The 23,223-nt window shown below is 42.7% G+C and overlaps 1 protein-coding gene across 1 annotated transcript in view; it reads left to right on the forward strand.

Annotated features, from left to right (window-relative positions):
• Positions 1–23,223, forward strand: part of SEMA3D (semaphorin 3D) — a 221,924-nt gene that overhangs the window by 107,670 nt on the left and 91,031 nt on the right. The window contains exons 4-7 of the mRNA XM_063134307.1: positions 1,972–2,034; positions 6,753–6,872; positions 10,086–10,179; positions 21,940–22,068. Of these exons, the coding sequence (XP_062990377.1) occupies positions 1,972–2,034; positions 6,753–6,872; positions 10,086–10,179; positions 21,940–22,068 (406 nt within the window). The remainder of the gene's footprint in view (positions 1–1,971; positions 2,035–6,752; positions 6,873–10,085; positions 10,180–21,939; positions 22,069–23,223) is intronic.

Genomic DNA, 23,223 nt, shown 5'->3' on the forward strand with positions numbered 1-23,223 from the left:
GTCAAAGATAGATAGATAGATAGATAGATAGATAGATAGATAGATAGATAGAGAATATTTATTTATTTATTTGTAATTTTGCATTGCTGCTGTTTTTATCTGGTTGAGCTTTTATATTGTATTTTATATTATGGTTTTATACTGTTGTTTTATACTTTGAATGTTTTTAATTTTTGTAAACCGCCCAGAGAGCTCCGGCTATTGGGCGGTATAGAAATGTAATAAATAAATAAAAATAATATTTCTGTTTTACAATATTTATATGCCTCCCACTACAGGATAAAATCCAGCAGCAGAGAATAAAACAAATATAATACATCTCAAAGCAACAACACAAATCTACAAATCTTAAACTGTTAAAATGTCACAATTTGCTAAAAGAATTTAAAATTAAGTCTCTTGTGAATTGCCTATTTTGTAAAATAAATAAAAGCGTTAAGACCTGGTTCTCTAAAATGTGTGGCTAGTCAGCAGAAGATATGAGCAGATGCTTAGCCCATCCCAATAGAGATTTAGCAAGGCAATTAAAACATCCCTGCTTGGACAGACTTTGGGGGTGGGGGATTGTTAATTTGGATGGAGTTTCTATTGGATACATTCAATAATTTTCAAAAATCTCATCTATTTTAATTGTAATTTGTGAGGAGCAAGACTCACACTTGGAAAAGGGGCCTGGGAATGCATACTTCTTTAAATTTTAACACTTTTTTTTTTTTTTTTTGGTAGGGGAGGTATAACTGACATGTCTCTTAAATTTTGCTCTATGAAAAAAATGTACCTCAGCTGTCTTAGAAATTTGGGAGACTCTTGAGTCAGGAAACATTGAAAGGTTTGTGGACAGCAGCTGAGGTATCTCAGGCCCTGTCATTGAAGGCCTTTCAATGGGACTTAAAACCTCCTTTGGGTTTCTCTTAGAAGATTTTTCAAGATTTTTGTTTTATTATTTATTTTTTATTGTGAAATTTTAACAAAAGAAAAATAAATAAATGAAAAGAAAGGAACACACACACACAGAGAGAGAGAGAGAGAGAAAGAGAGAGAGAGATTGGTATATATATCCATATCAATGCATACATGTGAAATGCATTTATATGAAAATGCAACTTTCTAGCATTTAGACATAAACTTCAACAAAACTGGACCAAATTTTATCGAGTTCTTGAATATCTGATGTGCTTTTAGTTGTAATTGTTTATTCGATTTTATTGTTCTCACTGGGATACATAGTACCCATTTTATTGTAATTGCTGGTCCATATTAGTTATTTGTGTTAGGAGGAGGGTGGTGGGTTTTTTTAGTGCTGTGTCAAAAATTTTGATTATTCCGTTTTCATTTTGTGGTGTCGGGGGTCAGAAAAAATGGCAAAAGAGTCTGGGGGAGGTGAAAATTTTGGAGAATTTTCCCTGTGGGGAGGGAGACAGGGTTTCCAAATACCTTTTTAAGTGTAGGCAATTCTGAGGGGGTCCATTCTATTTTTTAAAAAAAATAAACAATCCTGACACTTGTAGGAGAAATGGTCAGAGTGCTGCCCCCTAGAATATGGTGCCTGAGACAGTTGCTTCACTCTGGCTAATGGTAGGCCCTGCCTTGCTCATCACTAGTGTTGAAGTAAAATTCAACTGTCAATCCATTTATCTTCTATACAGGGAATGGGAGTGGGGGTATTATCTTGTCTTCACCTCAGGCAGCAAAATATCTGTTGCTTTGCTTTAATTCTAAGTCCAACTTGGGAGGGGAAACAGGAGTCTTGCTAAGTTCAATGCCAACCCCTTTTCAAATGCAGAGTTGTGCCTACAAAGAGAGAAGGAAGATCGGGGTGGATTGTGCCCTGAGTTGATGTTGCTTCGAGCTCTTTGTAAGCACAGAGCAGGAATGCAAATGTGACAGATAAATAAAAGAATATATAAATACAGTTTACATCAAGTGCTATAAATGTCCTAATCCTCAAATCCTCCTCTAAATGCATTACAGATATTTTGGCCTGCAGCAAAAGAGAAGGTGGATTTATGTAAACTGGCTGGTAAAGATGCCCACGTAAGTACAATACATATATACATTACTTTCAGTTGTTTGGGTGCTGGTTAAAATCTGTATATTGAATAAATCGGGTGTATTGAAATAGGTCCTTGCTGCACTGTCACCTCTCCTTTATTTTATCTGGCCAAATGCCTGTTGTCATGACAGGGAGATGAATGCAAAGGAGAGGGCCTAGATACTACAAGAACCTCCAAGGGAGACTGTACACCTCTCTGTGATCTGCTTGGCCATCCTACATAATATCAAAAGTGCAAAAAATCAGGGCATTCATTTCCCCTCTAGCAATAAATGGAGACCATTCACTCACATGGGAGAAATGAAAGACATACACTCAGGAAACCCATTCAGTGTGTGGGGTGGGTGATGTTGATCCCAACCACTAAGGAATCAAGACTGCTCATATTTATTTATTTGAAAACACATATAAACCTTGCCATCATGCCAAAAAGGATTTCAGGGCGGTGTACATGAAACACCCTAAAAACAATGCAATGAAACATAATGCAACAAAAGCAATATGCCATCTAAGTCTTAAAATAAATAATTTGAGAAGTGTAAAACTATTTCCACTAGCTAGAAATATCAATATTGTTTTGGATTGGTGTTGTATGATTTTACTGCGTTTTAGTAGTTGTATCCCGTTTGGGGATTATTTTATAATGAAATGTGGGTTGGAAACTTCTTAAATAGATAAGGGCGCAATCCCATGGGATCCAAACTTGGAGACTTACGAGTATACAGTACGGAGCAGCAGGCACTGAAGGGGTGATCTTCACCTCCGCCGTGCCTTCTGCTGTGCATTTCAGAATAGCTTTTTCAGCCATCTCGCAGAGGTGTCGCAGAGGAGGAGGAGGGAAGGAGGCTGGAAAGCCTTCAGGATATGGCATAAGATGGCTTCTCCAATCCTTTCTTTGCCCATGGGGATGCCCTGTTTACCTCCTCAGCTTTTGTGACCTCGAAGACGTAGCCAGCGCAATGGGGGAGGGGTGGGGAGCACTGAGTCTGCCTAGGGCACATCAGATAATTACATAAACCAAACAAAAACAGATACAAACTTAAATCTTAAATAGCAGGATCTAATGGGCAGGGCCGGTGCCAAACTATTTTGTGCCCTAGGCAAGGCGAGCTACTTGCACACCCACCCCAAAAAAATTGCCCTTAAAGGTCCGAAGGATCCTTCCCTAGAATCCGACATGGGGAGAAGAGGGGAAAAGAGGTGGTTGAGAGGCAGAAGTTTGGAGGACACCTTGGCAAGAGTGGCACGAATTATGCCACAGGTGTGTGTGTGCTTGGGAGTGCCAGTGCAGTATCTTCTCTACCTGTCCAGCTAGCCCGCGGCACGCCACTCCTGGCTCCAGTGGAGGCTCCCCGCCTGTCAAGCAGACTTGCCAAGAGGGTCCCCGCAGGCCGAAGGACCCTTAAAGGTCAGCACTGCGCCCCTCTGAGGTCTGCGCCCTAGGCGGCTGCCTAGTTGGCCTAATGGTAGCACCGGCCCTGCTAATGGGGCACATAATCCTCCATTGCGCCCTGCTGATTCTGTTTGCAGAGGCTGTGATGCAGTCTGAGACTGTGAGCTACCATTCCTTTCCATGCCTCTCTTGGAACGATGTTCCAGATGCATTGCTGGGAAGAAAGAAAGAAAAAAGATGATGGGTGGAGGTCACACACACACACACACACACACACACACACACACACACACACACACAACAGTGAGGCCTTAGCTAGACCTAAGCTTTATCCCAGGATTGTCCTGTGGTCATCCCTGTTCATGTAAATGACACACAGAGGATCCCAGGAGCAGGCAAGGACGAGCCCGGGACAATCCCGGGATAAACCTTAGGTCTAGCTGAGGTTTATGATTCTACATCCTGATGGGGAACAAGAGGGCTGCAGAGATGCTGGTTTGAGCTGTAAACAGTAGCAAAGCTGTTCATTAAAGAATGGACCAAATAAAAGAGCATTTCATTTGTCTCTGCCATTGCTTGTCTGACCACATTTTATTAGACTCTCCCCTCAAACGTGGGTTTGTCGTTTTGTTTTCTATCCACCAACTCCTCGCTGCCTCCTTCTGTTTTTGGGGGGAGGAAAAAACTTTGCCTTAGCTCTATTTCTTGGTGCGATGGGTTTATTTATTGCTTATTTAATGTATGCTGTGCCTTTCTGCCAAAGCTGGAGCTGAAGACGGCGAATAGTAATCAAATACAGGTTAAAACCAACGACTTAATTAAAACCTAAAGACAGATCCGTACAAAAACGCATTAAAAAGCACAGCGAAGAAAATCTCTGGGAGCAATGTGTGGGAATGCTGGGAGAATATAAGTGGTTGATATATAATGATTGACGCACAAGAGTTAAATGTTTGATAAGGCAGACTTGCCTTTTATTCTCTTTTCTAATGAGCATTTTATAATGCATGCTCTGAGCCAGCATGCTGCAGCTAGGCTAAATGATGTGGTTTCAAGGACAACATGGTCTGAAGCAGAGTGAAAAAAGGGGGGTAGTGAACTGTGGCAACAGTTTTTATTGAGGGGCATTGAGGGGAGAGAAAAGTATTCATTACAGGATAGAGCTTGTAGGTTTCCATCACTCAATATGAGTCCTTTGAAGTCAACGAGAGATATAACGTCTGTGGATTTTCTCTGTTTTCATCTCTGCCTTTGGAAAAAAAGCCAGTTTCTGCTGGGAATGTGCTGAGCACAGCTTGATCACAGCCTATAGACGAATGAAGACCTCTGAATCAATATTGGAACAATTATTTGACAGCTGCAGTGATTACAGACCCACTGTGTACTCTCACAGGCAGTCAGAGATCCCATACAAAAAGATCTGCTACTACCTGAGATCCTTTAATTAGAGATTGCAAGAACAGAATTAGGGATCTTCTGAATGCAGAACACATACTGCTAAGGGTTCCATAATCCTCCTTGGAGTGTGCATCAACATCATCAACATTATCTGAAAAATTGACCTGCTTAATAGGTGGCTTACATGTTATAAAATATGAACATACAAATTACAATTAAACTGATAAACAGCAGCAACAGCTAATGATTTTTAAGCACCAAATGCAGAACAGAAGAAATGTGTCTTTGAGAGTTTTTTAAAAGCTAGCTCTCATGAGACTATATGTATCTCGCTGGGGACGGAGTTCCAAAGTTGTGGGGCCACCACTGAGAAAGCCTGGTCACTAATGCTTGCCAGCCTAACAGCTCTTGTTGTAGGGCCCCTGATGCTGATCTGAATGCTTGGGCAAACTTACATAGCTAAAGGTGGTCATCCAGATAATGTGGTCCCAAACCATTTAAGGATTTAAAGGCCAAAACTAGCTCCTTGAATTGGGCCCAGAAAGTAATAGGCACCCAATGTAAACAATGCAGAATAGGATTAATATGATCCAAATGCCTAGCATTAATATCCGATTTGAGCCTTCAGATGTACAACAGACAAACTGTTGTTGCAGGCGATGGAGGGTGGGAAATAACGGGACGACACAAGTAAATGGGGTTAAAAAACGGCCACTTTTATTTAAAAGATCTGCAGAATGGGTGAAAACCCTAAGCGGGTGTCTCTATTTGTTTTGGGCGAGACATTCACCGCCTGTGAGGTGGCATTGTCCTTTCGCCACCCCACAGGCTTCCCCTTTTGGGGTAGGGAGGCCTTCTGGTGTCGACCCCTCCTTGCGCCGTAAAGCTCCGAGTGGGTGAGGAAGGTTATCCTCATAGGTAAGCCTCAAAGGTAAGCCTTATCCCACCAGCTGAGGCCTTAAAGCTCACAGCTGGGGGCCTCAGGTAATTACCCATCACTCAACTTGTGCCTGTGAATGCTCACCAGCCCTAAACCCGCTCCTGATGCCCGCTCTAACCTGCCTTTTAAAATTGTGACCTGAACGTTTAACGTCATTTTAACCTAATTAATACTCCCAAACCTATCTCACAGTGTGAAGTAGGCGAAATAAAACCCATAACCATAACGCTGATTATGAGCCAAAAATTCCTACTTGGCCCCCCTAAAGGCGACCAGCGAACTCACACTGCCTACAGGGAGGGAGGGAGGGAGACGCAAAAGACGGAGAGGCCGTGGGGAGGGGTAAGCACCAACCTATATTGTAATCCCCTCCCCATCGCAGTGGTCCCATTGAAACCCGCCAATGGCTGGTCTCTCACTTTGCCTCGTCACCCCACCCCCACCCGCAACAGCCTCCATGCTCCCAGGCATTCCGGGAGCGTTCGGAAGGCATTTTTTGAGCTGTTCAACTGCTTTTAGTTTCTGTCCACTCAGTTTCATTCATTCGTAAGTATTCTCCTCGCTCCCTAGTCCAGCAGTCTCTGAAGTGTAGCAGTGGTTTATTGATTCAGACACCAAGCGATATTTAGTTCAAATAATGGTTTGCAAGGCTACTTCAATATGTGATTCTGGTGTTCTTCCCAATCACAAGTCATTTGGGTTGTCAATTCTGACGACAAGCTGTAGTTAACCGTCCTTAACTATGGTTCGATGTGAAAGCTGGGTGCTGTGCAAAAATTATTTTTTTAAATAATAAACCTTGTCCACAGGCTTACAGGCTAAAAAGACCAGAAGTGAATTTTCTCTAGGTTCTTTCCACCTTCCGTGCATTGGCCTGGCTACTGAATATGCGACTTCAGTTTGTGTGTGTGTGTGTATTTTGCACCGTTAATCGTGATTAATAATTTCTGCCCATCTTTCCACAATAGACAGAGTGTGCCAACTTCATCAGAGTCCTTCAGCCCTACAACAAGACCCATGTTTATGTCTGCGGTACAGGAGCTTTCCACCCGGTCTGTGGCTACATAGAACTTGGAACACACAAAGAGGTAATTTAATCCATTCCCAAATGGTGCATGACAAGCAATGGCTCTAACTTTCCCGAGCATTCATCATTCCCTTGAAAAACACAGGCCATGGCCATATAAAAAATGATCTGACAGCCCTTTATACAAACACCAGGGCAATGTTCAGTTTTTACCAGTGGTGTAAGAACTCATGTTCTCACATTTTTTGATGTGCGCATATTGCATGTTGGCAAAACCTCTATGTGCAAACAAGGTGATTAATATGGCTCAACATAGGCTCGCTTTTTCAGATGATTAATGGCGTAAAGAGCACATTTTGACCCAGATGCCTTACAGGACCTTTCCCCAGCAGGGAATAGTAGTAAGTGAAAGGAACCCCACCAGTCCATTGAAATGGGCAGTGTGATACAGTGGGCAGAGTGTTTGATTTGGAACTTGGCAGCTCTACTTCAGATCCGTGTGCTTAAGACACCAGTCTTAAAATCTCTTCACTGGCTGCCAATTAGTTTCCGGGCGAAGTATAAAGTGTTGGTTATCACCTTTAAAGCCCTACATGGTTTGGGTCCAGGCTACCTGCGGGATCGCCTTCTCCCGTACAATCCGCCCTGCACACTCAGGTCCACTGGGAAGAACTTCCTTCAGCCAACAAAAACAAGGCTGATAACTATTACCCAGAGGACCTTTTCTTCTGCCACTCCCAGTTTGTGGAATGGCTTGCCGGGAGAGATTCGTCAACTTAACAGTCTTCCAGAATTTAAGAAAGCCATAAAGACTGATCTCTTCCGGCAGGCCTACCCAGCTGAATTTTAAGATGCCTTTTTTAATGGTGTGTTGCTTTTAATGATGCACTGGTTTTAAATGTTTGAATTAGTTTTATGCACTTTATGGTGTTTTTATTTGTGTTGTACCCTGCCTCGATCCAGAGGGAGAGGCGGGTAACAATTATTATTATTATTATTATTATTATTATTATTATTATTATTATTATTATTTAGCCATGATTCTCTCTGAATCACTTGCTGTCCTTTGCCTGGCTCACATGATTGAAGGGCAACATTCCCCAACCTGGATCTGGGGAAGATTAAGAATAGTAGTACATAATGGTTATCTGCTTATGGAAATAAGTGTCCATCTGCCCTTTACACATGGTCAGCACCCCCATCAAGACATAAAAAGGGGGGTGGAGCAGGGAAGAAGGAATTTATCTTTATATGGTCTTAAAACTGAACATAGATTTCTCTGTGTAAAAGCCAAGATGTGCCGTGGCACCAAGTTCTTTCTATTTAGTTCTGTATCGTCAAAAAACCAGATGTACATTGTACTAATTTTTGTAATTATCAATACAGTCATGATTTCTTGGGAGTCTAGACTCTAATCTCCTGTTTAGGAAGCAAAAGCTCAAGATGTTCTTCCTCTCTCTAATGAGCTTTTCATACCTGCTGGCCAACCCCTGAGACCTGCCAGCTACCTGCCGTCTCATAACATTCCACAGAAAGATAAATGCCTGGCGGGTGATCAGATAGCTTTCAAACTGGTTTGAAACTATGTAAATCCCTGTTCTCTGAAAAGGCCACATGGTTCAGCATGATGAGATTAAAAATCTAGGCCTGCTGCCATTGAGGTTGGTGCCAAATTTCATGGAAGCAGGCTGGCCATGCCTTCCAGTGTAGCAAACATAGAGAGGTAAGACCATAACAACACCCTTGGCGGATCAGACTACAGTTCCATCTGACCCGTTAGCCAGCCAGGTGTCTCTGGGAAGCTCTCAAACTAGATACAGAGGTGACAACTCCCCCCTAATATTTGCTCCCTGCAACTAGTATTCAAAGAGATACTGACATGGAACATGGCGGTTCTATTTTATTGCACATTTAATAGACACAGAATGTCCTATCCTCCAGATCACCTTCCCTTTCAGGTTTTGGCTTTGTAAGGATATTTAATTATTAATTCATCAACATTTCTTTATTGCGGTTATTAGACTCATTCTGTTCATTATTGATTGTTTATTCGGGCCCAGGTTGAAACACTCCTGTGCCCATAAATCAATTTGCAACTGTCGATGGATGCTTATAGGCTGGACTTTTTTGGCAAATTCCTTTACGTTACCATGTGAAATAGTCCTGCACGTATACCTTGTACATAGTCCTTGCCTGCCTTCTGCACTGTGCTGGGAGATGTGCGCATGCAGCGATTTGATGGAGCAGCAATTGTGTTTGACCCATGCTCTCACATGTGCTCAGTAGTCTGGGCAGGGCATTAATCCTGGCTTAGAATAAGGCAGATAGGTGATCCTGTTGGGTCTGCTGCCTGCCCTCCTGGAATACTTCACTGGCCCTCTGACAACCAGTTGCAAGCCTATTTCCTTCTGTAACACATTCATCATCACCACCACGACCACGAGCTCACAGGCTGGTGAGTTCAAGACAGCCCACATGAAGCTGTGAAGGGTATGCATGTTGTCGGTTCAGTTGCAAAGATGGAAGGGAAGACCTTGTGTAAGTTATCCTCTTACTTATATGATCTCTGTCGTCATCCTTAAAGTTGTCAATAGAAAAGCCTTACCCAACTGGAGCCCTGTAGATGTTTTAGACTACAATTCTTATTAGCCCCAGAAAACATGGCTGAAGGTTGGTGATGATGGGAATTGTTGTCCAAAACAGCTGGAGGGCTCCAGATCAGGTAAGACTGCCACCGATTTTTAACTGGGGTTGATCAGTCATGCATGAGCAATAGAGGCTGGTGGCTCCAATGACAGTGGGGCCATGATTCCACTCTGGGTTTCAGTCAGAACCAGTCAGGACTCTGAAGAAGCTGTCCAAGGTGCTGAATCCAACCCCCAAAATAGGACCGACATCTTGGATAGCTCCTTTATAGATCTGGCTGAAATCCAGAGCAGATTCACAGCCCCCCTGACATCAGAGCCATCAGCCTCCACTGCTCTTGAGCACACTGTCAGAGTTCACCCACCCCAAGGCTGGCTTTTAACGATCAAACTCACCTTTGAGTTTGAATTGAATCAAGTAATATTCAGTCTAACAAACTTAATGTTTTGAGTTTCCCTGATGCGAACATAAATCTGCTCATGAAAGGAAAATAGAAGTCAGCGATCAAAAGGTGCAAAGAAGGCTCATAATTCAGTCCACCTCTATGTCAGATATGGGCCTTTCTGTCTGAAATCAGACAGTCTCCTGCCTGCGACACCAAGCTAATGAATGTGTCCTTTGTATGCAGGAAGTCGCATTCAGATTTGAAGCTCAGAACTTGGAGTCTGGCAGATTGAAATGTCCTTTTGATCCTCAACAGCCTTTTGCATCTGTCATGGCAGGTAAGACTTCAGTTCTAGTGGTGATTTTCCACTCATCATTGCATCAGAGGCTACTTAAGATTTGCTGTTGCATACAGCCTGGGAGACTGAACTGTGAATCAGCAAGTTCAGATTTTCTTGTCTGCATATGTATTGACTAAGAGGCACGCTGCTCTTTCAGCCTCAGCCTCCAACTCCACCCCAATTGGCAACTTGGGGAACATAATGCCAACCCACTTTACAAGGTTGTTGTAGGACTGCAACACAATAATCTAGGCAGATTGTTCAGGAGCCTTAAAAATGGTAAGACTTTAGCCTTAAATATTGGACTGTGTCAATGTCAATCCTAAGTTTTCTTTCTTTCTTTCTGTCTTTTTGTTTAAACTTATTTTTAGGCTGCCTTAAAGGGTGGAATCCTCTCAAGGCAATGTACAAGAAAAAAATAATTCAAGGCAGATGCAATAAAAAAAAAATCAATAAAGTAGCTGTAACAACAAATTCCCAATAAAAATCATTACGTTCCTATAATCAAATCATAATATTTCACCCAGGGCCATAACTCTGCCATAGAGTACATGCCTGAATGTTCTGGGTTCAGGGCCTGCCATCTCGAATTGAAAGTATCTTCCAAGGCTTGGAAAGGACCATGGTAGAGATCCTGGAAGATTGATACAAGATAGCTTTCTATATAAGGTCCATCAGTGCATTGGAGAAACTTCCCTCTTGTAAGCAATATAGTATTTATTTCCAACTCCCTTCATTAGGGATGGATAGATCTTTCAATTTCCAGTTATGCTAGTTTCACATTTTTCCAGTCTTAAATTGATTTAATCCTCCTTTTGCATCTGTTTGCAATTATTTTTAAACACCCGTACAACTATTTGTCCACGTTTCCCCGCACCGTTCTCCTAATGTATGTGTGTTTCCTGCAGTTTTACCTAATGTACACCTTTGCTAGCAATTTCCCCTCGTATAATGCATTTTTGTTCATCATATTCACTCATATTGGCTCGTTCGTGTGCACTTTACCCTACTATCTGATTTTTTGTGTGCATTTTAAATGAACCACAAAATTCGGAGAACTGCGAATACAGAAGGAAAATTGCATTTCAATCTACATATTGATTCAGGAAGTGCAAATTAGATTCTATCCCACCCGGCCAACCCCATCCCTAATATTGATGTAGGGTTCGTTTTTCTTATATAAATTTCAAAATAGTTGCTTTTGACATCACTGTGATAAGTACATGCTTGTCGAAGAAATTCCTGTTCATTGCAAACCTGTTGCATGTATAAAATCAGAGCTTAATAGTGCTATCCTGTGAATGTTTAGACAGAAAAAAGCCCTACAACTCCAAGCATGAATCGATGGCCTTTGCTAGACCTACCTTTAAATCCGTGCGGGAGGAGGGGCGAGCCCGTGATTCAAATATTGCGGGTTGTCGCCCCATTCTAAACGTCAGACGCGACGGGCTAAAGGAAAGCCCCGTCGCGTCCGCCATTTTTTTCCTTAAAGGGCCGGGTGCACAGGAGCGCACGATTGACCAAAGTAAGTGGTGTTGTTTTAAAAAAAGTTTCCCCACTCCCCCCCACCCTGCCCCGATCTCCCCACCACTGCCGTGATCTCCCCCCCTGGCTGTGATTTCTCCCCCTGCCCCAATGGGCACAGCATTTCTGAGGAGCACTGTGCCCCATCCACCACTTTTCCCAGCTACTCACAAGCAATTGCGGTAGCCAGGAAAAGTGGCGGAACAGCCTTGGGAAATACCGGGCTACAACTAGAGCCCATTACCCTGGGGCAAGGGAGGGTTGACCCCTGCCTGAGCCCGGGATCCCCTGTGCATCATCTGGACGCACAGGGGCGAGCCCGGGGTTCACCCCAGGCTAACCCATGGTCTAGCAAAGGCCAATGGTTCTTGCATAGCCCTCCTTTATCATTCGTCCCAAATGAATGGTGTTTCAGTAGAGGATTTCTTCTTGTATGTTGGCTGCTGTGAAAATGTGAGTGGGAGACAATATTTATTTGGGGTTCAAGTCCCTATCTAGAGCCATAACGTTTCTCCCCACATAGTATTGCTTTCATGTTCTTACTTTCTTGCTGGTGATGATCTTGGGACTCACAAAGCATGTAGGAAAGCAGTGGCCAACTAGCAGCATGGGAACTTCAATCCCAAATGATAAGCATCTCTGTCCCAGCAAACAAAATCAATGTGCCTGTCTCTACATCACCAGGGGCCTTGCAGGTTAGGAATCTGTAGGTTGTATGGAAGAGTGGATTTGTTTGTTTTTCTTAGGGCACAATCTGGTGGATGTTTGGGACATACTGGAAGATGCAGGACTTTTTTTCTGTCTAAGCAAGCATAGGTTTGCCCCCCAAGTACAATATTACCCTGTCTTCTTCCTGCCCTTGAATCATAGTTGGTGGAGTCGGATAGTTAGACTAATCTCTTTACTCCAGGACTTACAGAGGCTGCCTTTGCTACCATCATCATTTCCTAGGCTCTGCTCATTTTCTGTTAAATTGTGTTCCATCAAATTGTGTTCCTCATGTAAGATAAGAGGGATGCACCATGGCATTTCTATCTGTGGCAGAAAAGAAGGTATATTAAGTTTCTTTGAGGGATTGGTCACAGTGTGTTTATAAAAAGAATATGACTAATGTTCAGCCTTTATTCTTAGATAATGAGATTGATGGTTCCTAATCCTGACCCTGCCAAGGTCCAAGACTTCCATTATTTCATAAACAATAGGGATTGTCTGCCTTGGGATGAGCTGTCTCTTTTAAATTGACCATAAAGCATTTGTTAAAGGATTCTTGGGAAATTCTCCTATTCTCTCTTTTCTTTGAGACAAAGGCAAAGATTTATTATAGTGTTTAGTAATTTTCTACAACACATTGTCTTTTCTGAAATGTCTCAAAGGGAGGATATTTCAATGGCTGAGTTAATAAATGCATAAGGTAAGGACTTAAGAATATAAGAAGTGCCCTGCTGGATCAGACCAAGGGTCCATCTAGTCCAGCACTCTGTTCACACAGTGGCCAACCAGCCATTGGCCAGGGACTGACAAAGCAGGACATGGCGCAACAGCACCGTCCCACCCATGTTCCCCAGCAACTGGTGCACACAGGCTTACTGCCTCGAATACTGGAGATAGCACACAACCATCAGGGCTAGTAGCCATTGATAGCCTTTGCCTCCAGGAATTTATCCAACACCCTTTTAAAGCCATCCAGATTGGTGGCCATCACTACATCTTGCAATAGTGAGTTCCATAATTTAACTATGTGCTGTGTGAAGAAGTACTTCCTTTTACTTGTCCTGGATCTCTAACAGGTATCTAACAGTTAAATTCCACTAGTCCAGTTACATTCCAAAAGAATTGAATCCAGTATCAAAGATTCTGGGGCTTAATCTACAAACCTTGTGGGTGCCTGGGACTTTTGCTAGTGAGGTGCTTTTAGGACAGCATGTACTAAGGCAGATCAGGCAGACACTAGGCTTGTGAGATCTACTTAATGGCCTCGTTCAGACAACACGCTAAACCATGCTGCTTAACCACAAAATGGTTAATGGAATGCAATGGTTAAGCAGCATGGTTTAGCGTGTTGTCTGAACGGGGCCTGTGTGTTATTAGAATTCTGAGGCCCACCAATCAAGGCCAGATGCAAAACATTGGCTGGGGGGAGGGGGTGTTATCAGATTCAAATGGATGGTTCAGAGGGTGGAGCCAATTATCTGCTTCAGCTCAAAAGACATAACCTGGGATAACATAGATATACAACTACATCTGACTTACAACAGATCAGGGATTCAAACAGAAAGGTCTACAACTGGCCAGCACACAGACTTGGTCAAAAGCAATCCATATTACTCAAATCTTACAAGTGAGAATCAGTGAGACTCAGATATAAACAAATAGTGTAAGGCTAATGGCAGATTTATTATTATTTATTATTATTATTATTATTATTATTTTACTTGCAATGTCAAGGAACAACTTCTTGCACTAGCAATTTTAGAACACAAAGTCCCGTGTTACAGCTAGGGAACATTGAAACCATGGCTAGACTTGGCGATATCCCCGGAGATCACACCGGGATCATCCCTTTGTGTCCACATGATGCACAGGGCACCCCAGGAGCAGGGAGGGATGATCCCTCCCTTGGCCTGGGATATTGGCAGGCCCCTTTTCCCTGCTTTTTCCGTGGTCTTGGGATGATGCCGAGACTGCAGAATATGTGGCCCGCCGTCACTGGTATGTTCTTGCTCCTTGAGAGGAGCTGGGAAACAGGCATGGGACACAGAGCTCCTCAGGAGCTTTGTGACCATCAGGGGTGGGAAGAAGGGCAAGTTTTTTAAAAAAACTCTCACCTGTTCATTCGAGCACTCATGCACTCTTTTCCCTTTTAAAATAAAAATCTAAAATGGCAGCTGCAATGTTGCACGCCACGTGTAGATGAGGGCGATGATCTCGCGATCATAAAATCATGAGATCATCTTCCTCCAGCCCCCTCGTCTAGCCATGGCCTGAGACTCAGAGCTATACAACTTGCCTAGTGATCAGGCTATTGATAAGTCTCTAGCATAGGACTATAGCATTTCTGTTGCTGTTCTAAAACTATTTGGATTCAGGAGAAACTTTTGATGATCTACAGTGAATCTTCCAGAGATCTACCAATAGATACTCTGCGAATCAGCAAAATCTGACCTCACCAAGGTTCTCCAAATTCCATCTCAAAGCTTATTCTGTTTTTAATGATTCACTGGTTTTAAATGTTTGAATTAGTTGTATATATTTTATGGTGTTTTTATTAGTGTTGTACCCTGCCTCGATCCAGAGGGAGAGGTGGGTAACAAATTATTATTATTATTATTATTATTATTATTATTATTATTATTATTATTCTTACTTGAGTCCATATTAAATTGTGGGCTTGTTTTTCCTTTTCACATGCAAATCTATGCATATTTTCCAAAATGTATGCATCAGTTGTACACATCTTTGAAATGTACACTTTCTTCTCCCATTGATTAAAGCATTCCTTTTTTAAATGCATGTCTTTTCATGCACATTTTTCAACTGCACACAAGCTGTAAAATATACGCATACTGTAGAACTCTTTTCTTTTTTTTCTTTTTCTTTTTTGCATCTGCCAATCACGTTGCAAGCTCAGAAATGTATGGACTTTGACTGAAGATTGTGTCCATGTTTTGTCTGGAAGGTGTGAACTGGTTAAATCCTGATCAAAAACAAACTGAAACCATTTTCTCATCTGTACCTCATCTAGATCTGCCTTCCCCCCATTCCCATGCTAAGGCTTCAGAACCCTCATCAGATTCAGAACAGAATATGACTATGCAAGGTCAGCCCCCTCCTCCATGTCTGAGGAGGCAGGCTGAGGCCTTCGGATTGGCTAGGTGAGAGAAGAAGGCCAAGCTTGTGTTATTTTGACTAGGCCTAGCAGACAGAGCCATTTCTTCTGTTCAGCCCTGAGCTCTGGCTCCAATTAAAGTTCCCAGCTTCAGTTCCAGAAGCAAAGGACCTCTGCATTGGGAAAAAAATACAGATTCTTTGTCTGGATTTGGGTACAGGCTGCTTGTGGCCTTGGCCAGGCCCTGACATCCAATTAGTCAGAGCCAGCTGAAATTAAAGCCCTCCACATGACAACTGCCATCACATAATAAGCTGGTTTATTATTGTGTAGTAGCTCACAGTGTGGTTTGCTCAGCTTTGTCCACATCACCGCAAGCATCTGGAATGGCGGCTTCTGTGCTTTGTAGTTGGACAGCAACTTTCTGCCACCACTTACTGCTGGAGTGACTTAAAGCAGGCTTAATGCGACAGTGGTAGGGGATAAACCTTAATCTTCAGCTATTTATATGTGGACTAGCTTACCACAGAAGTGGTGAGAACAAGCCAGGCAATCCTCAAGAGAACTGCACTTCAAAGGGACTTGTTTTGAGGGCTGGTTCACACATGCAAAGGATACACTTTCTTCATGCCAACTCCTTGCAGCACACATGGAAAAATTCCAGTGTGAACTGGGTTGTATGTGGATGCAGCCAGCACTGTGTTCTAATGCAAAGAGGGATGGAGATGAATTGTCACAGGCCAGGAGAGCTTTAGAAATTGAAGAATGGGAAGAAGAAAACTGAAACAAGTGCAGACAACAGTCAGTGATATGCCCCCAAGGGACAGTGAACTCCCTTCTTCTGCTTCTGAAGAGGTAGCCATGTCCATATCATCTGACTCTGTGATTCTTCTCCAGAACCTCCTGTAACCCAACAGGACACCCTTCACCACCCTCCCAAGCTTAGGTTCTACAAGAATCTTCCCAACCTTGCCGTAGAACATGCCTGCTTCCTTCTGGGAAATGGAATGCCAAGATATGCAGAAAAATGAAGAAAAAAGAGAAGACAGAATTATAACAGTAAGCTAAGAGTAAGATGACCAACACAGGAAGAGGAAATGGCATGCCAACAGTGGAGACCAGATTTGAAAATTCTAGTCAAGTGAAAATGAAGGTTCTTGCAGTAGCTCTCTTGTTGTAGGTGTTTGTTTTTAAAAAATGAATATAGCATTTTCCCTTGGGCAACTGATGCAGAAGAGATATGATTGGGAGGTTGTGAAGAGAGCCTTGCTACTGTCACAATCAGGCTTGTTCTCCTTAGTGTGGGGGAAGGGGGTTCAGAGGGTCAATCAGACTCAGAATCCAAATAAGAAGAACCAGAAATTTACTAGCCAACACAGAATGTGGGTGAGGAGATTCTCCAAGATTCTTCAGGAGACAAGGATGAATCTTCCTGGAGCTTATCATCTGCATTCCCTTGGATAAGCTCCTGGGAAGATTCATCCTTGACTCCTGAAGAATCTCACAGAATCTCCTCTCCCAGTTCCTGTGTTGTCTGGTAAATTTCTCCTCCACCACCACCTCCTCCTCCTCCTCCTCCTCCTCCTCCTCCTCCTCCTCCTCCTCCTCCTCCTCCTCCTCCTTTTGAGTTTGATTGAACCCCCAAAAGCCTTTTCCCCAAACTAAGGAGAACAAGCCAGATCCTGACAGCCACATATAGTAGCAGCGATGCTTTTTTAAAAGTCCCCCCACAACTCACTGCCTAAGAATTATGATTAGCCAACACCTGCCCAAAATATAGGAGAATTTTGTTGAGCCTCCCATAGCAGTAGAAAATCCGCACCACCACTTTTCTGAGGGCTGAACAAATTCCCAAACTAGGGTGGTGGTGGTGGTGGTGGTTGTGATGCTTTTAGGGGCTGGTCGGTCCCGTTCCCCCCCCCCCCCGTTAACACAGAGATCAAATCTGGCATTGATCTGTTGTTACAGACAAAAGTGAGACAAGATTTCCCATCATGCCATTCTTCCTGAGCACCTGCTGGTTTTGGAGGAGGCTCTAAAGCAGATAGTTAATTTAGGATTAAATTGTTAAATGGTCATTTTAATGAGGCAGTGTGAGGGTAATCCTTACTGCATGACAAGCTGCATTGGCCAAAATTCCATCTTCGGTATAACTATTAATGATAGAGGAGTCCTCTCTACCTTTAGAAATTCCAGTGGTGGTTATGATGCATTCTTTCCAGCTGTTGCCAATCTCCTGGTATTTGTTCCCCCCATTAAATCTGCTTCTCCTTCACCAAAGAAATTGAAACTCTTTTGGCTTTGCTTGAAATTTTTTCAGATGTTTTGCTTGAGTCAGAACTCGCCGTACCTGGTAACTGTTTAGAAGGATCACATGGCGGAAAGGCAATGTATGAGCCAGCCTTGGGAAAGAAAAGTCAACGCTCAGTGGTATAGCGAAGGCAGGGATTGGAGAATAGAAGTCCTGGGAATTATTGATTAGCCTGGATTATGAAGTCACCTTCCACCCCCAAAACCGTGCCTCTACCTTCCCTGAACTTAACTAAAATCTTCACAGTAGCTGGGGCGGGCGGAATGGATTTGCCCAGCTACAGTACATCATTGTGTGTTATCCCCATGGGAAGGCAAAGTATTTAGGGGATGCAATGGGGGATGCAATGGCAACCAGCTTGATTGATAACTGGCAAATAGAGGGAGAAAACATGGAGGCAGTGACAGACTTTGTATTTCTGGGCGCAAAGATTACTGCAGACGCTGACTGCAGCCAGGAAATCAGAAGACGTTTACTTCTTGGGAGGAGAGCAATGACAAATCTTGATAAAATAGTGAAGAGCAGAGACACCACACTGACAACAAAGGTCCGCATAGTTAAAGCAATGGTATTCCCCGTAGTAACCTATGGCTGCGAGAGCTGGACCATAAGGAAAGCTGAGCGAAGGAAGATAGACGCTTTTGAACTGTGGTGTTGAGGAAAATTCTGAGAGTGCCGTGGACTGCAAGAAGATCAAACCAGTCCATACTCCAGGAAATAAAGCCAGACTGCTCACTTGAGGGAATGGTGTTAAAGGCAAAACTGAAGTCCTTTGGCCACATAATGAGAAGACAGGATACCCTGGAAAAGAGGCTGATGCTAGGGGAAGTGGAAGGCAAAAGGAAGAGGGGCCGACCAAGGGCAAGATGGATGGATGATATTCTGGAGGTGACAGACTTGACCTTGGGGAAGCTGGGGGTGGCGACAGCCGACAGAAAGCTCTCGCGTGGGCTGGTCCATGAAGTCATGAAGAGTCGGAAGTGACTGAATGGGATAGTAACATCCATTAGCTTTACAAAAGACCTGTTCCTGGTGAAGATGATAACTATGAAAATTAATTTTTTTGATAAGGATCAACACAGCTACCTTCATTTTTTATTCTTCTTGGCATATGGTCGTTGCCATGAGTTCCTCCACTTAAAATTGTCCACTATACCACTGGCAGTGCTTAAAGATGGAAAATGGAAACTTGCCCTGTAAATACTTACAGGAACATTTTGCCTGTTCTAAAGCCTGCCATTGTTGACACATGACTAAGTGCCCTCAAGGACGTGCCACTGCAACTTCACTTCTTGATGTTCATCTTCTTTTAACAATATGGGCTCCTCAAATGCGCCATAGGAAGTAACAGATGTGGAGGAGATCAAAGGACACGCCAAGTGCTGAAAGGCCCTTGTCATCAGAGGTTAAAGCAAGGATGGGCTGTTTCTTTTAACCCTGCTGATTTATCAGTCACAGAGTGTGCCTGTCAGTTAGCAGACATTAATTACCGTTCATTCTTCATTATGACTTCTTCTTTTTAACCTTTCAGAGTGTGCTGGGATTGCTGCGTGATGGAGTAGTAATGTTGTCTGAAAATTGCCAATTGTTATTAACTATCCCTGTTTATTTCAAGAAATAAAACATGGCAGACAGAATGTAAATACACACATTGAAATATATTATCTAAAGATGTTGCTGTTGAAAACAGCATCTATAAGCATCTATACAGCATCTATCAATAGGGAGAATATACTTTGTATGTATTCTGCATCTCTCCCTCACCCGCCCTCACCCCTGTAATAACACTCTGTCAGTCAAAGATACAAGGCAAGGTAAGTTTTGCTAGCTCTCATGAAGGAGAAAATAAAACACACAACGGCTGCTTTGTATATCAGCCTAATTTTTACAATCACATCTCCTAAGAGATCCAGGACTAATAAAAGGAAGGACTCCTTCACACGGCGCATAGTTAAATTATGGAACTCACTACCACAAGATGTAGTGATGGCCACCAATTTGGATGGCTTTAAAAGGGGGTTGGATAAATTCCCGGAGGTGAAGACTATCAATGGCTACTAGCCCTGATGGTTGTGTGCTATCTCCAGTATTCGAGGCAATAAGCTTGTGTGCACCAGTTGCTGTGGAACATGGGTGGGAGGGTGCTGTTGCACCATGTCCTGCTTGTTCATCCCTGGCCGATGGCTGGTTGGCCACTGGGTGAACAGAGTGCTGGACTAGATGGACCCTTGGTCTGATCTAGCATCAGAGCTAGATCTTATGTTTTTATGTTCTTAAGCATCATGTAAAGCTTCAGGAAAACAAGAATTTGGAAGTTTTCAACAAGATAAAAAGTATTTTGAAACTATTTGTTCTGCCATGACAGTCTGCATGCATGGGTACTGGTGTGTTTGTGTGATGAGAATATATCCACAGATGCCAAGCAAGAAATGCTAGAATAATTTGAAAGTAATAAGATTAAATGTGTATATGAAATAAGCAGGGATAATGTTACCTTCTTCTAGACAAATTGTTGAGTGGTATTGTTATAAGCATATCACATTTTTTATATTACTACTCAGTCAGAGCTATAGAATGGGCAAGGGCTGGCATTTAATCCAACAATTAAACTATTTTTCATGTCTTCTGATTTAAAAATGCTGGTTCTGGTTTTCAGTATCAACGGCTTTAAATGAAAATAGATGTGTTAGTTTGTTGAAGCATAAACAAGAGAACTTTGTGGCACTTTAAAAGCCAAACTAAATATTCAACTAATCATGTATAGGGGAGCTATGTGTGATAGTTTTATTTACCTTTGTGTAAACATGTGCGGACCTGATTTGGATTGGATTCATGTTATCCCAGATTGGAACCATGATGGGATTAAACCTCCCCCCCTTTTGCTTCCCAATGGAGACTTCTCATGAGGGAGAGATTTCAGAGAAAAAAGCAGTTGTGGGGTAGGTTAATCCCCTCCCCCAGAGTGTCATGGTACGGGACCATGTGCTCTCACACAAATATAAATAAAATTATCACACATAGCTTCACTATGCATAATTAGCTGAACATTTAATTTGGCCCTTAAAGGCTATTTTTTTTTATTGTGGCATAAACTATTACAGTCCACTATTTGTTCTTTTAGATTTAACAAATACTACTGATTCATAGTATATTCAGCCACAATGTCTAAAAATAGAACCTTTGCATGCCGAGACAGTATATCTCAGGATTAAACATCTTCATGTCCAGGTTGTGAGCTTCTGCAGAAGCATTTGTTGGCCACTGTAGAAATAGACTGCTGGAATAGATGGTCTGATCCATAAAGAGCCAGTGTGGTGTAGTGGCTAAGGTGTTGGACTGGGAGTTGGGAGATCCAGGTTCTAGTCCCCTCTCTAGGGTAGGTAGGTTGGGCCAGTCACAGACTCTCAGCCCGACCTACCTCACAGGGTTGCTGTTGTGAGGATAAAATGGAGAGGAGGAGGAGGATGTACGCCGCCTTTGGTTCCTTGGGGGAAAAAAGGAGGGATATAAATGCAAAAATAAAAATAAATAGAAATTAAAAAGCATTTTAAATTGAAAGTGCATTAATTTCAGGGAGTAAGACTATAACCCTGTTCAGATGACATACCGTATTTCTTCAATTCTAAGACTCACTTCCCCCCCATATAAACATCTCTAAAAACGGGGTGCGTCTTAGAATCATGGGTGTGTCTTAGGGTTGTTTTTTTCTGTTGGTGGTACCGAAATTAGTGTGTGTCTTACAATCGATGGCATCTTACAATCGAAGAAATATGGTACTAAGCCGCAACGGTTAAGCATTCTGAGCTAAACATTATGGTTTAGCATGTTGTGTGATCCATGACTAAGTGGGTCATGCGAACCTTCCCTAACCATGGTGGCTACATAACCACAGTTTAAACATGCTCACTAACCATTTGCTGCAAAAGGATTAGCGGCCTAACCATGGCTTAGCGTGTTGTCTGAACAGGCCCAATATTTGCTGTGCCAAAGACAACACATCTGCACGTTGCTTTAGGGATTATCCATACAGTAAAAACAACAACACTTGTATTTGTACGCCATGGTTTGAAAGAATGCCTTACTGTTTCTATTGCAGATGAATACCTTTACTCTGGAACTGCTTCGGATTTCCTTGGGAAGGATACCGCATTAACACGTTCCCTAGGCTCAACACAAGACCACCATTATATCAGGACTGATATTTCTGAACATTACTGGCTCAGTGGTAAGAAGTTACGTTTGTCACTGTAGTATGTATGCCGCCCTGAGATCCTTTGATATAGAGTGGGATATAAATGTTTTAATAAATAAATAAATAAATAAATGCATTATCTTTCCTTTATAGCTCAGAAACCTGTATTACTGAATAAAAGAGTCAGGTATAAAATCACAATCAGGCATCCTTATATACTAGCAAACCTTATATATTAGCAATCAGGATAGCTAATACCCTGGAAGACAGAAACAAACTTCAAAGTGATCTTGATAGGCTGGAGTGCTGGGCTGAAAACAACAGAAGGAAATTTAATAGGGATAAATGCCAAGTTCTACATTTAGGAAATAGAAACCAAATGCACAGTTACAAGATGGGGAATACTTGGCTCAGCAATACTACAAATGAGAAGGATCTTGGAATTGTTGTAGATCACAAGCTGAATATGAGCCAACAGTGTGATATGGCTGCAAGAAAGGCAAATGCTATTTTGGGCTGCATTAATAGAAGTATAGCTTCCAAATCACGTGAGGTATTGGTTCCTCTCTATTCGGCCCTCGTTAAGCCTCATCTAGAGCATTGTGACCAGTTCTGGGCTCCACAATTCAAGAAGGACGCAGACAAGCTGGAGCAACCAGGATGATCAGGGGTCTGGAAACAAAGCACTATGAAGAGAGACTGAAACAACTGGGCATGTTTAGCCTGGAGAAGAGACGATTGAGTGGAGACACGATAGCACTCTTCAAATACTTAAAAGGTTGTCACACAGAGGAGGGCCAGGATCTCTTCTCGATCCTCCCAGAGTGCAGGACACGGAATAATGGGCTCAAGTTAAAGGAAGCCAGATTCCAGCCGGACATCAGGAAAAACTTCCTGACTGTTAGAGCAGTACGACAATGGAATCAGTTACCTAGGGAGGTTGTGGGCTCTCCCACACTAGAGGCCTTCAAGAGGCAGCTCGACAACCATCTGTCAGGGATGCTTTAGGGTGGATTTCTGCATTGAGCAGGGGGTTGGACTCGATGGCCTTGTAGGGCCCTTCCGGCTCTGCTATTCTATGATATAGAGTCCAAGGCCTCAACTGAAACTTCTGGGGAATTCTGATGATCATCTGGAACTCTCAGACAGAATTATTATTATTATTATTATTATTATTATTATTATTAT

The sequence above is a fragment of the Elgaria multicarinata genome, chromosome 9 (assembly GCF_023053635.1).
Source record: "Elgaria multicarinata webbii isolate HBS135686 ecotype San Diego chromosome 9, rElgMul1.1.pri, whole genome shotgun sequence".
NCBI classification, from domain to species: Eukaryota; Metazoa; Chordata; class Lepidosauria; order Squamata; family Anguidae; genus Elgaria; species Elgaria multicarinata.